Genomic DNA, 14,486 nt, shown 5'->3' with positions numbered 1-14,486 from the left:
CGCTTAATCGAGAACGCACTTAATTTACTCAAACTTACCATATAAGTACAATGACGGTAACAATGAAAGGGATGGCTAACAATCCTGCTAAGATACCACCAACAATTGCAGCAGAGTTCGCTTCTGTTTCAACTCCGGTTTTCGAATGAGATTTCTTACTCTTCCTTTTGGAATGCTTTCCTTTTTCAACCCCGTGTAATTTTGGAGTATCTCGGAGAAATTTCAAAGGAGGCCCTTTTACTGTCTTCATTTTATGGTGAACAACCACCTTATTGTGTGTTATCGCTGAGGTTCCTTCGAGTCGAGGTGATACTCCACGCTCGTGAACTCTATTGTTACCTTGTGGTAATGGTTTGCTTTTGTCGTTGCCGTCAGCGAGTCCTTTATCAAGCATTGACGTGTCTGGGGATATATCCTCCGAATAGAACGCATGCGTAGAAAACGACTCTTGATCTGTACCTATACGAGAACAATGGCGTAGCACCATAATCACCGAATGTAAATGCATGATGGAAAGAATAAAAACAGGAAATCAAACGAGAGGGAGCTCTTGAATTTTTAGGCGAATGTAAAACCCAATAACTTTCTTCACGACTTCTCATCTGTTCAATCACAAATAATAATAAATAAATAAATAAAATTGTGAATTTATATTGCGCAGTTTCCATGACGGGATGATCATCTGCGCGCGCATAATTTAAGCATACGAAAAAGTTATCCAAGTAATTTGGCAATGGAAGTCACGAACACGTCTCAAAGCAGAGAATACAACGACGAGTTAAGTGAATTAATTTGGCAGTCCTTTAATGCAATGTTTTCTACGTAACAAATCCTTCATTTATCGAACGTGTTCCGTTAAGTTGAGCGGCTTCTGGTCTCATTCATTTGGTTGTTTTGTCATGGACCTGGATATCGTTTCAATCCAAGTAGCAAACATCTAGCCATATCGACCTCGCGCTTGGCTTATAACGACTTTTTACGGACGATGCTGTTCAAATATTTGAGTTGTACACTAACAAACCTCAAAACCATGCGAAGTAGGTTGTCTCACCTTTACAAGATGCCGTATTGATTCCCAGTAAACATTGCAGTAAAATAACTATAAATACTTTGCTCTTCTTCATGAGTCTGAGCTGTCTCAAAGTGTGGCAAGAAACAGCGCTTTCTCTTAGAGAGAAAAAAAATAGTTTGTATGTATGTAGCGCCACAATGGCAACTCATACCTAATCATTCGTTGGCGCGCGCAGAAAAGAGGACAGCAGAGAGTTGAAGCCTGGGTTACAGTTTACATGTGACGACTTGTACGTCACTTTTCATCCATATATCAACTCTGATTTACTACGTGTCACTCGCTTATAAAATACGGCGAGAAGGAAGGGAGCATCTATTTTAAGTGTTGGTGGATAAGAAGGGCGTTATTCAAAGGGAGGCGCCATTTAAAGCGAGTGGCGCGTTGATTTATGAGACTAAATGACCAATACAGCTCAGAGCACGAATACAGTATTTTCATCATTCCTTTTCACCAGTATATTACAAGCATTGGAGCAAAAACTGCGAACGAAACTTCCAAAAAAAAATAACAATTTTCTAACTGAGGTATTGTTCGTGACGGTAACTGTAGTGACCAAGCAGTAAAGCATTCGCGCAATCTCCGTCACTTGAAATTTTGAACGTCACAGGAAGCAGGTAGGTTTGGTATGACACCAACTTCCACCGCAAGGGTATCTCGTTGCAAAAACCTTACTTGAATAAAGAGAAAGCCCAGGAAAAAAGAGAATCCTAAATTCTTCAGAGTGAACAACACTTCTTACTCATTCGTATTTGAATACATCGTTAACACAATATCATGGTCGATCGATCCTTTCTTTTGGATTCTTGAGGTTTTTCTCTTCACCTGTAGTCTTCATTACCAAATGTGTGTATCTCTTACTTCACTGATAATATGTCCTGCCCTCTGGAGCGCCTGCAAGGAAAAGGAAAGTTAAATTCTGTAAGAAGCATATCGAGAAGGAGCGGTGCAAAAAATCCGCGTACACTGAACAAATTTTCGAAATCGAATGGCAAAAATTGAACAGTTCCAAAACGAAAACAAACGAACGCACCACCGTTTGGGTGAACAGTGACCTATTGACAAGTGTTCTCGTTTGTCTGTTCGCTTCCTAGTTTGTTTGTTTGCTACCTTAAGCATTTCCGCCGTCGCCGCCTCTTTTCGCTTGATATGCCGTTGGTCTGTTTACTTCCGAGTTTGTTTGTTTAATTCTCTGTTTGTTCACTTTTTTGTTTGTTTGCTAGTTTGTTTGTTTGTTTGCTTGTTTATTTGTTACCTTAAGCATTTCCGCCGCCTCTTTTCTCTTGATATGCATCTGTTCTGCTTCCTCGAGAAGAATACTGAACATTTCACTCTGAAAAACACAATGAAATCAGAATTACATTTGACGCCAAACGAAACTAGGTTACACAAAACGCCAGGTCGAACGAGACTCGCCTTGAACTGACGTTACACTACTGTAGTAACTACAACTGCACAGTGTGGCACACAGTGATTTTCAATTGACTGTAGTCGAAGCAAACCGTAGTACTTAAACGGCCATGGAAAATATCGCAAGGAGCCCATGTTCCTTGGCTAATCGCGTTCAAAAAGCTCCTATAAAACAAACCAAAATGGTTGTGCAAGAAAAGAACGGGGAGGCGCGAGGAAAATTTCATAAAAGTGCGGTGAAACTGCGATAAACCTACGATTAAAGTGGAGTGAAACTTAGAAAGTATGTATGCTCTAAACTCAGTCACCTTATAAAGTTTCTCGACGAGCTCACTCTGAATTCTTTCTTTGACGAAGTTCACCAAGAAGCACATTATAGCTTTAGGGACACTACAAAATCAGAGTAAGAAAACGAGATTTAAAATGTTGAAGATGTATTAATTTCGTAAGGAGCAAACATTTCATTGCATTGCAATGACCCGGCCAGATCTCGAACCGAACCACTCGACACGGACTCCGCCTCGTTACCCGTCAGGCCACCACGTGACCCACGTGCCATCAACATAAATGGAGAGTTGTTGGTACTCCTACGTGGAGTGCAGAGGCACTGTTGTCTTATCAAAGAACACGCTGATGTACAAAAAAATACTTCTAACGAATACTGCAGTCAGCATTACTGATCCTTCATTTCAACTCACCTATCTTGAATTGATTTCCTAACAATCATGAAGTATGACTTAATTAATTTCCCTAGAAAATAGTAAAGGAAACATGTAAGATGGGTTTGATAGGATGTGACGGATCATGTTCCTTAAGTTTTAACTAAGTCCTCTGGTAAACTTGCCAAGTGAAATAAAACAAATAATTATGCATAATTTTCCAAACTTGTTCGTCTTTTCATCAAACATGTTTTCACCAGAAACGTTTCTTGGGTCATGCGATGTGACTTTGCAAGAACAGCCGCCACAAAGAAAACGAATTTGTTACAAGGTCATGGCCCGTGAACCTCGACCTTGTGACCTAGACCCAATCTTTCTCGGTCGCGGCTAATTTTGGACACCCTAAGCCAGACACACCGTAGTTAATTTTGTTGTTGCCCTGGGTTCGTTGTTTAATGAGTCGGGTTTCAGTGAGGGTCAGTTTGTCTGGAGGTTCACTTACGGATTATGTCGGAATCCATTTGTTCTCGATCTGATAACCCTCTTTGTCTGAAAGACGATGGTAAGGCCTGCCATGAAAATGACAACAAATCAGATCAGTGTTTCTGAAAGTTTTGTGACAAACTCCCTCCTTGTATTTTACAGAATGACTTTCACACAAGTAACTGTATTTTAAGTATGTAACAGTTTTTAATCACCATTTCTTCCGTGGCTGATGACTTTGTCGGTCCAGTCACCGCACTTGTTCGGTCCACGGTAGGCTGGGCACTATTACTACGCATGCCCGTTATCCATGACGTTAGGCCTCCACCTGAGGACGAGGAAGCAGGGACTTTATCCGCGGGAAGACTGATAGCAGGAGATGCATTCACACTGGCGTCGGGTCTGTGGAGCGGACTGGATTCAGGAGTGGATGTCTGTGATCTGACACCCTGACAAAAAAAATGGAGGTTTGGTTAAAGAAGGATTGGAAATAAACACTACTTTGCGGAGAGAAGAGTGAAAAGAAAGAACTTCGAAACAGCAATCTTAAAGAAATCTTAAACAAAACACTCATTTATACCATACCTCTAAAGGCCCATTCACGAGATTGCTTTGTGCTAACTTGTTCAAGCGTTTGCGCTCCTAAAAGAAAAAAAAGGGGAATCGTGTTGAAAATCAGTGGCACGACTGCTTGCTAGTTTAAAACTGAGAGTGACAAAACTTTCTATTCATTTGTACGGAACGGGTAATGCATGTTAGAATTTGTCGCGATCGGAAAGACATACAAAACTGCATATGCACTAACACGCATGACAGCAGGGCGAGACAGTCTTCGATAACATTTTCCAAACGCAGAAGAAAAGGTTGAAAAGTGCATTTTAGATATGTGATCTAATATTAGAGAGATTTAGCATCGCGTTTACGTGAAACGCGAACACCAAGAGTGATAACGAAACCTTGTTTTTCCCGCCATTTTTTCACTTTTGCCAGTTACTCTTTGCTTTGTTCCGTGAGTGTAACCTATTTCGCGCTTGCCGTGTACGTAAGATTTTCTTTACTTTTTCTCTCACAGTGTAGAAGATAATTGCTGCAAACAAGGCACCATAACTATTCCTTTTGAGTCATACAAGGGCGCCCTCAAATCCATCCTGACGTGAGCTCACGCAAAGCTAAAGCAGCAAAGTTCACGCTATTTTACGTGAAACGTGAAAGGGCCAGCCGACGTTTGCCGTTTCACGTAAGCGCGGTGCTAAATCTCTCTATTGTCTCTGGTGTTTGAGACATCTTCTGAATCGACTTCCAAGTTAAGTGGTAGACCACGTAGAAATTGGATGGATAAGTCCATGTTAATAAACTTGAAGAACTACATCACAGTTCTTTTTCCTTTATAAAAGTGTAATTTTGTTGCGAACAATGATACTTTAGACAAGGGGATCACTGGGCATGATTTAAGACTACATCTCTAACCGCACCATTTCGTGATTCATGGCAATCGAGGAGAAAATCGAGGTACTGTCCGTGAAGTCCGGGTGATTTGTGTTGATGTAAGACAGTTCAATGGCCACCAAGTTTTCTACCTGCAATGCAAGGAGGATACGCAACTTAATTCCTTAAGAGTTTACGTCCTTTCACAGAATACCACTTAAAAAGTCGTGGAAAATTGTGCGGTTGTATCCGCGTTGCGAAAAAAAAATCAGATTACCATTTCGTTAGTCGAGGGAAGTCGGCGAAGCAGAAGATTAGTGACCACTTCTACTATTCTTTCATGAAGTTGCGGAAATCTTTTCACCTCCATTACCTAGGGAAAAGGGGAATGACAAGACTTAAAACCAAAAACAATATTGACCTCGTACACCCTAACGTCAGTATGCGTATTCTCTGCACTGTTTTCTATACACATCCCAGCGAGTTGACCGAGATAATGTCTAAAACAATCGATAGCTTCTTTCGTTAATGGTAATTTCCATTATTATCGTCGCTACCCGTTATCACCCGAGTTAATCCCAAGCAAAACATGGCTGCTGGTTGTTTCTGTCATCCTTATGGAAGAAATGAGAGTGTTGCATCTCCTCGTTGTCAGGCTGGTAATCCCGCTCACCCCTCCCCCCTCCCCAGAAATCGGTCACGTTTCGCAGACGGCGAAATTTATTGATATACTTAACAAATTGACCTTAATTTTCCATTGTCTATTTAACTAATCGACTATGGTTTAGCGCGGTCTGTATTCTTAGCGGCAACGATATTCGTCATAACAGTAGTCAAAATGTTGTGGACCCACGAGGCATTGCGCCCCGTGAGTCCAAAATTAATTTTGACCACTGTGATGACGGGTATCGTTGTCGATAAGAGTGCAGGCCACGTTGAACCACTGTCGATTTGTTTTCTACCACAATATCGACTTCAAATAAGACGAATCTTTCTGTACGTGATCAAGATCATGACAAGTTGACGCGAGGAGCGTTGTCCGTACTTTTATCGACAACGGAAAATTGGCCAATCAGATTGCGAAATTACAGCTGATTGTGGTAAAAAAAAAAAAAAAAACCAATTTTCTCAACCAATGGGTGCGCGAGAATTTCTACAATTATTGTAAAAACCCGGTACACTCCTGAGTGGGGCGGCATCTCACCATCTCAGTAACAAGAAATTGTGTTTCTGCCAACATTATTCACAGTACCTGACTGAAAGCGTGCTGCACAATCCTCTGCATCTCTTCATGGACGAGCTCTACACATCGGAGACTGGGCTCTTCCAGTCGACGGATCTGTCTCTTGACCAAAAGTTCAAATGAAATCTCTGGGACAAACAAGGCGGGCCGGGGACCCTGCAAGCAGAAAAAAATCAACAATTCTCTAAAAGATCTGAGAGAAATCCGTGTATCGCTGTTCTACTCAAACTGCAGTCTAATTTCTTACCGTCGCGTTTCGAATGGCCGTTAGGATATCTTTGGTGGAAAGTCCCTCCATGGCATCCATCATCTGTAGTGTTTGACCAAAAATGTCGTGGAAAATGTAACATATCCTCGCTCCTCCACAACTGTTTGGGTAGATGAAATCAAAATATGGTTAGATAACTTTGGACTTTACTTATTCATTTAGTTCTTCATTCATCAATTCATGATTCTCAATATTTCTTTGCTTATTTATGTGTGCCACTCACAGCTCTGTTGTTTCAATATCGCGAGCAGTCCCCTCGATAATGGCGCAGTATGCAGAGGCAAATCTCGTTATGAGCTGAAGAAGTACTGGGCCCTGTTAACACAAAGACACGAGTGAAACATGATTAATAGTTGTCTAGTCTAAAAGGGCCTCGGGTTCGGGTTTCAACTGTTCTCCGGGACACATGTGGCCCGCTCCCAAAGTCTGGATTCATAGATCAGTTAGTTTCAGCGCCTAACTAGTATCTGAAAGGCACCGGTTCGGATTCCGTCGAAGCCGGAATATTTTTCAGTCTTCCTTCCTGCAAGTGCTTAAATGGTCGCTCATCTGCGAGGATCATTGCTGTACTTTGTTTCATCCGCGGATCAAATGAAATTTACTCCCTTAATTGTTATGATGATACAATGTACCTTGTCTTCCACTGGTTCTCCGTAACTCTGCAGTAAATGCTGGTATTGTGATGTCATTGCATTGACACGTGACTTCAGGTCGGGAAGACAATTCCTAATATGGTGCATTAAGAGCTAGAATAGAAAAATTAAAGTGTTTAAATTGATGAGTAAATAGGTAGAATGCTTCAAGGCTAGAAATGTATTCATTTAACGAGGTTTTGTCCATGACTATGCTCGTGTTGGAGAGCCTCGCATCACTAACGACAAAACGCATGGCATCCTCATGGCTTCTAGATACCTTATTTAGTGTCCGCGCAAGGAAAGGGGTCCCATTTCTAGAAGCTAGGGCTGGATAGTTCTTTTGAAAGAACGTCCCTTCATCTTTAAGGGCAGCTTGGATAGTCTGCAGACAGAAATAATACAAATTGAAAATAAGACAATCTGGAAAAAAAAAATTAGAAATATAGTAACAGCAGAAACATAAGCAGAAATATAGTCTCCATTTGGAAATCCACAGTGCTCTCATACTTTATGCCGAATCTGAGGCGTGACGCCGTAAGAGACGATCAACACATACAGCCATTCGCGAAATTCTAACTTAAAATATAAATCCATTTTTTAATTGACTTCTTCCTCGGCGTTACCGTCGCGACTGCTTAAGGTTCCTATTAAATAGCGGTGTGTTAATCCAGCTTCGTGATATCTGTATCCCCTTTAAAAACTAGCGAGTGTTCCTGGTTAGATGTGTGGTTTCCCATCACGCGCAATTTCCTTTAGTTAATACAGCGAAACCCGTGTTAGGCAGATACCCACCCACCAGGCAGATACCCACCCCCACCAGGCAGATACCCACCCACCAGGCAGATACCCACCTCCACCAGGCAGATACCCACCCCCACCAGGCAGATACCCACCCCCACCAGGCAGATACCCACCCCCACCAGGCAGATACCCACCCACACCAGGCAGATACCCACCCCCACCAGGCAGATACCCACCCCCACCAGGCAGATACCCACCCCCACCAGGCCCACTGAAGGAGGAACATCATTATAAGCCGTTCTAATACCTTTCTGTTGTTTATATCTAACTGACTTCGATTCATCACACCAATTATCCCTAGCTTGACTGGAATAACTAAAAAAAAAAAGCAAAAAATTGAAAAAAAAAAAAAAAAGGGAAAAGAGAAAAGCAATCAATAAAATGTCAAAACTTTCATGCTTGACAACAAAGGAGGCTTGGATGACAAATTTAACGTAGGATAAAAGTAAAGGTAAAGTCTGTTTATTCCCTGCTGGAAGGGAAGCTAGTCCATTGCAGGGTTACCCCCTCCCCCCAGTATTAAATTTACTGGTACCCATTTAAACACCTGGGTGAAGAGAAGCTCTGTGAGAGTAAAGTGTCTTGCTCAACAACACAACACAATGTCCATGGACAGGGCTCAAACCTGGACCACTCGATCCAGAGTTGAGTGCACTAACCATGAGGCCACTGTGCCTCACTTTGATAAAGGATAATCAAATACTTGTTTTTCTTTTACCTCTTCCAAACAGAATATCTAAAGCATCAGTGCCATGGTCCATTAGGTCCAACTTGGTACAAACGGCAAGTGTCCTGTTTCCTTTGAAGAAGTTAAAAGCAGAAAATGTATCTATTCACACACTAGTTATTTTTTCATATGCTCTATGGTCTTTGCATATAAAACAACAGCATGGAATGGAGGCTGTTGAGAGAAAACATGAGATGGAGTGCCACCTTTTTCCTGCCCGAAACATTCCACTCCTCAGTTCTTAGGGCAAACAATGGGAATCATGAGAACAACAAATAAGAACAACAGCAACAACAAAACTATAAACAAAACATCAGAATCTGCGAAATCATACAGCAATGCATACATTAAACATCTACCAGTTAAAACAAACTTTCACTGGTAGTAAAATGCAAATTAACGACACTTATGATGTCAAGTAGCCAGTGCATTGTGAAATGGCCAAATGAATATGATTGGGCAGGGGTCTTACCATCTGGATCAACCTCTCTGGCAATCTTGATGGCTTCTGATGTAGCAAGGTCGATGTTAGCAGGTGTAACAGCGAGAATAATGCTTTTGGGATTGCTGATGTATTGAAGGATAAGGTGACGAATTTGGTGCTCGATGTCTAGTGGTTGATCTCCGACAGGGACCTGTAGGAAAAATATTGAAAATAGAAATGACCCCTACTTTCATTACTAAAGGACAATTAACCTTTTAACTTCCAGAATTGATAAACTTGTAAATGCTCCCTATAATATTCATAAATTATCTGCAAACAGGTAGCGAGAATACAAAAATTTATCCAGATGGTGTTATCTCGATCTTACGTCAAATTCTCCCAACTAATTTACTAGGAAATGTTTAGTAACTACAGGGGCGAATCAACAATCAGATCTTGGTTTATCCTGTTGCAGCTTGTCTTGCTATTAGAAGCATCTATAACATAACCAAAGTACAGTGCACGCTCTGATTGGTCAATTTAGCGTCCCCGATTTGCCCATGGGTGTACGCTGCTGATGTAAGCAAATGCAAAGGCTATTTTTCCGCGTGCGCTTGTTTTTTCTGGTCAGGTAAGATTTGTTAAATAAAAGGGAACTCTTTAGCTACAGTGTATCAATGTTATGTTATAAAACAAATGGTAAACACCACAGCATACACTATTGAGTTATGGATGCACTTGGGAGGTTTGCTAAGCACTCAAGAAGCTAGAGTCGCTCTCGGCTATTGCCTCGAGCGACTCTTATGCTTCTTTCATGCTTAGCAACCTCCTGGATGCATCCATAACTCAATAGTGTACGCTGTGGTGTTTACCATTTGTTAAGAAGTGATCTACAGTTCTGCTACACCCTCTGGGTGGAATGCTACTACATTGTAGGTTTATCTCCTTGTTGTTAGCCCTTAGCACTGAGTTTGCAATGGTTGGAATTATTCATCTCTAACAAATAAAATATAATTTTTTAATTTTCATTTTTGATAAAGACCCAAGAAAAAATAAAGAAAAAGATACATTTGACCCTAAAATATAACAAGTACTAACTTTTGTCACTCCAGGAAGATCTACCAGTGTTAAATTCAGAACTTTTGGTGAATAAATCTTCAGTCTGATTGGCTCACTTGAAATTCCCTAAAAAAATGAACCAGAGCTGTCCGTTTTCACCAGGTATAGATCATGATGATTACATATTTCCTTAAAGCAAATGATAAATTAATTATAATTAAATTTGTATTTTCAGAACCTAACAGAAGGAGAATAGTTCACAAATACAGAGTGCACCTCAAATGACTCACTGAAGAAATCAGGCTTGGTTTTTATTCCATCATTTCTGAGAAATGAAGTACTTCTATTGCTACTCTATTCCTGAGCCTTATGTGGGCCATATGGTAATAGTAAGTACAGCCAAAAGAGAAGATGGCCGAGTTTGAGCTCAGTTGTCATGTAAAGACAGACGTCATTTATTTAAAAACAAGACTGGGACAAGCTAGGAAAAAATCTTAGTCCCTCATGGATGACAAGATGTAATTTTCTTTGTCCCATACTCTTATCACATCAAATAATACCTTTCTTCAGGTATGCTAGTGCAGTTAGTTGAGAGAATTACTGGTGATTGGAATTATAAGATTAGTATGGGCTCCAGGGAGCTAGGTAGACAATCATAGCTCTGTGAATTTTGATTATTTCATTCAAAGATTTTTGCTCTAATTAATTGTTGGGAAGCCATGAAAATTATGATTGCTACAGCATGTGTAAGTAGAATTTACAACAGGATAAAAAATAACATACAAACCTTGTTATTTCCAGTCACTCTTTCAGTTTCCTGTTCTATTTGATCGCATATTTCACTAAAGTCAGTTATTTTCTGAAGAGAAAAAAAAAAAGCAATTTAGCAAGTTTACACCCAGGTCTCGACACTAACTTTTCAACTTACTAGCCATGTGGCTAGCGACAACTTGGATGCAACAACAATTTCAGTTTGTTTACAAGCCAAACTGGCAAGTGGAAATCTAAAACCACTAGTCTGTGGCTAGTTGGCTACTGTTAGTGTCAAGCCCTGACACCTTTGACATGAAAGAAGCAGTGCAACGGACACGGGCACCTCTAAAATCCACATTACTATCATCCTAAGTTCTGTTACTCTCAAAATCTCCTTCTACCTTTTTCCAGACATTTCATCTGATTCATTAGAATTGCCTTGAAGGAAAACTGTCTTAAAAGTATAGATCAACGTTTCAAACTTATCATTCCAGAGAGAATAATCAAACTTACTCTTTCTTTCAGGTGAAGGAACTTTCCCCATTCCTCTGGATCTTCATCATCCTTTTCAGTTTCTTCACCTTCATCATCTGAAAAATCTATCATGTATGAAATTGAAAGAATGTTATTTAAGGCAATAGATTGGATGAAAAATCAACATAAAAAAGAGCTTTCAAAGCTGCATTTTTTAAATGTGCATTTGTGTTTCTCTAAAGAAAAATTCATTATTATAATACCTCAGCAAAGAGACACTTGTTGAGGGGGAACTTAGCTATTATGCCATACTCTTGGTCAGAGGAGATGAGTAAAAAAGTGAGCAGGCAAATATCAAGGAGCTCTGAGAAGGTCCACCTTGCTGTTTCTCTGCCTTGCTCCCTTTTTTCACTTGTCCCCACAAAATGAGTGCCAAGAATAGGTCATGAAAAAGTTTCTTAAATTTCCCATAAAACTTAAAAAGTGTCTTTGGCAAGCACTCTTGTCTGGATCTATATTACTGGCAAGTCTTCTTTTAGGACAAGGTAACTTGTTTATGACAAAAATTGTGACATTAATTTTTTCCATCAACACTGATAGAAAACTTGACTAGCAAAATGTTTCAAGGAAACCTGTTTAGTAACAAATTATTAAACTCACAAGCTTCTCCTTCTTCATCATCTTCTACACCTTTTGGTTTCTCTACTTTGGTTGACTTCTTTGAAGCTGTGGTCTTAATCTTTGGTGGAGTGTGAACTAACTGAAGAATCAATGGTCTACGTGTGACAACACCAGATCCTATATGGTAGAAATACAATAAATTATGGTCAGAGAACAGGTAAAGTGGCTAAATGTGAAGAGAGGGCAAACTCAAAACAAAGCTAGCAAGCAATCCCCCCTCCAATATGGAAGAGTAGGGCTCGACACTAACAGTAGCTAACTAGCCAGGGACTAGTAGAAATTCAGTTTGGCTAGTGGTTTTCAATTTCCACCAACCAGTTTGGCAAGTAAACAAACCAAAATTGTTCTAACATCTATGTTGTCATTTGTCACTTGGCTAGTAAGTTTTGAGAAGTAGTTTTTAGAAAAGCTTTTGAAGATAAAAATTAGTGATAATAATTTTGAACGACGTTTTGACCTCGCTGAGGTCATTTTCATCAGCTTGAAAATGACCTCAGTGAGGTCGAAACGTCGTTCAAAATTATTATCACTAATTTTTATCTTCAAAGGCTAGTAAGTTGAAAAGTTTATGTTGAGCCCAGGAAAGTCTTGTGGATCTTTAGGGCTACATGAATTTGTACCACCCCTATCTTCGTCAAGCAATTTTTTTTCATGTTACTCTAACATACAATCATTGCTTCAGCATTCTGCTCCCTAGGTTCCCTTCTCTCTAAGTAAATGTTGATACAGTATCTACTTGTTGGTTTACTCAAGAATGCATTGATTTAATGGCTAGTCGTTTCTTTTTATAAGAATGTCATGGTAAATAACATTTTCACTCCCAAGATCTCCTTAGTAATTTTCCTTACTGTCTGCTATACAATTCTTAATAATAACAATTATAATAACACCTTTATTTATACACGATAATGTTTAAAGCTGAACAGCTTGTCGGGCATCCTCGGAGACCCAGGGGCAGTGAAGCGATTTCAAGTTAAGGGCAGAAGAGCCCCTGGGGACATTGTCGTACAAGACTAGTTCCAAACGGTCGCAGTCGTTCTGGCATCTGATTGGTGCCAGAAAATCTTTGTGTTTTTCTGCCCAATCAGAGGGAAGTGTCGTTTGGAGTCCTTTCGTGTGTTTTAACAAGCACATATACAACAAGCTCTGTTGCTCGCTATGTTTGTCTCGGCCGTACGACGAAGCTTTGCGCGAGGGGAAAAGTTAGATGAGATGTAAGCTTAAATATTTTTAGATTTTTTGTACAATTTGTTGTGACTGAAACTTTTCCAACCCCGTGAAGTTATTTCGTCGCACGGGCCTAGCAGGTATGTCAAGCAACTGGCGCTTACGTAGCTTTCTGTGCGCGCTAAATTCTAATCGTTGCTTTGTAGTAAATTCTTTACAATATGGCCAAACTTGCAGAGAACGTTAAGTACGTGGACGACCTCCAGCAAGCGCTTAAAGAAAGCTTAGCTGTGTTTCCGGTTAGCTAATTAAAATCTGAACAAAAACTAATCATCGAGAACATCGTGGAAAGGAGATATGTTTTCGGACAGTTACCGAAGGGGTTTGAAGAAAGTTAATCTTTCAACTGCTGCGTTGAGTGTTCAAATTCTTGAGCTCGAAAGGCCACGGATCCTCTTCTAGTCCCTTGGTCATTGTCACTTCACCTCTTTTGTCGATAGTTGAAGACCAAGTTAATTACCTTTGATCATTGGGAATCGATGCTGCTTTCATTGGGGAAAACAAAACCAAAGAAAAAGAAATATTGGATGGAAAGGACGAGCTTGCCTTATTGCAAATATCAGCCTAGTACAGGGTTATCTACCCACATCTAATAAACAAAAGTTTCCACGTTCAGCTTTTCTTTTTAATTTTTCAAGCGAAGATTAGATTAGATTTTGGCCGGGCGTGCACAAAAAAATGCGTAAGCGCCAGTTGTTCGACATACCTGCGTGGCCCGTGCGACGAAATAGCTTCACGGGATTGGAAAAGTTTCAGTGACAGCAAATTATACAAAAACATCTTCAAAGATTTAGGCTTACATCTCATCTAACGTTTAAAGCGACACATCAATGCTTTCAACCATTGTGTTTTATACGAACCTCCCAAACTTTTAAACTTGTTCTCTTGTGATACCTGCGAAAGTATTTAGTATAATTTCCGGTAAGATTTCGCGGACAATCTGATCGATTTCTCTTACATTGTGTGCTGAGACTGAAACTTTTCCCCTCGGGCAAAGCTTTGTCGCACGGCCGAGACAAACATAGCGAGCAACAGGCTTGTTCAATATGTGCATGTTAAAACACACGAAAGGACTCCAAACGACACTTCACTCTGATTGGGCAGAAAAAAACAAAGATTTTCTGGCACCAATCAGATGCCAGAACGAC

General features: G+C 40.2%; 1 protein-coding gene across 1 annotated transcript in view; it reads right to left on the bottom strand.

The window, feature by feature from the left end:
* Positions 1-1,484: 1,484 nt before the first annotated feature.
* The window catches only part of LOC111341160 (dynamin-1-like protein), a 14,739-nt gene continuing 1,737 nt past the window's right edge, over positions 1,485-14,486 (bottom strand). The window contains exons 3-23 of the mRNA XM_088760941.1: positions 12,091-12,228; positions 11,470-11,555; positions 10,991-11,062; positions 10,243-10,329; positions 9,193-9,355; positions 8,712-8,792; positions 8,241-8,308; positions 7,470-7,574; positions 7,190-7,303; positions 6,781-6,872; positions 6,537-6,657; positions 6,299-6,445; positions 5,324-5,419; positions 5,094-5,198; positions 4,207-4,263; positions 3,837-4,070; positions 3,641-3,707; positions 3,178-3,229; positions 2,788-2,869; positions 2,325-2,402; positions 1,485-1,963 (exon numbers count right to left, since the gene is read on the bottom strand). Of these exons, the coding sequence (XP_088617067.1) occupies positions 1,907-1,963; positions 2,325-2,402; positions 2,788-2,869; positions 3,178-3,229; positions 3,641-3,707; positions 3,837-4,070; positions 4,207-4,263; positions 5,094-5,198; positions 5,324-5,419; positions 6,299-6,445; positions 6,537-6,657; positions 6,781-6,872; positions 7,190-7,303; positions 7,470-7,574; positions 8,241-8,308; positions 8,712-8,792; positions 9,193-9,355; positions 10,243-10,329; positions 10,991-11,062; positions 11,470-11,555; positions 12,091-12,228 (2,102 nt within the window). The 3' untranslated portion in view covers positions 1,485-1,906. The remainder of the gene's footprint in view (positions 1,964-2,324; positions 2,403-2,787; positions 2,870-3,177; positions 3,230-3,640; positions 3,708-3,836; positions 4,071-4,206; positions 4,264-5,093; positions 5,199-5,323; positions 5,420-6,298; positions 6,446-6,536; positions 6,658-6,780; positions 6,873-7,189; positions 7,304-7,469; positions 7,575-8,240; positions 8,309-8,711; positions 8,793-9,192; positions 9,356-10,242; positions 10,330-10,990; positions 11,063-11,469; positions 11,556-12,090; positions 12,229-14,486) is intronic.

Source organism: Stylophora pistillata, chromosome 5, assembly GCF_964205215.1.
Source record: "Stylophora pistillata chromosome 5, jaStyPist1.2, whole genome shotgun sequence".
NCBI classification, from domain to species: Eukaryota; Metazoa; Cnidaria; class Anthozoa; order Scleractinia; family Pocilloporidae; genus Stylophora; species Stylophora pistillata.
The sequence above is the reverse complement of the archived record's forward strand: the minus strand, read 5'-3'. Positions and strand labels throughout refer to the sequence as shown.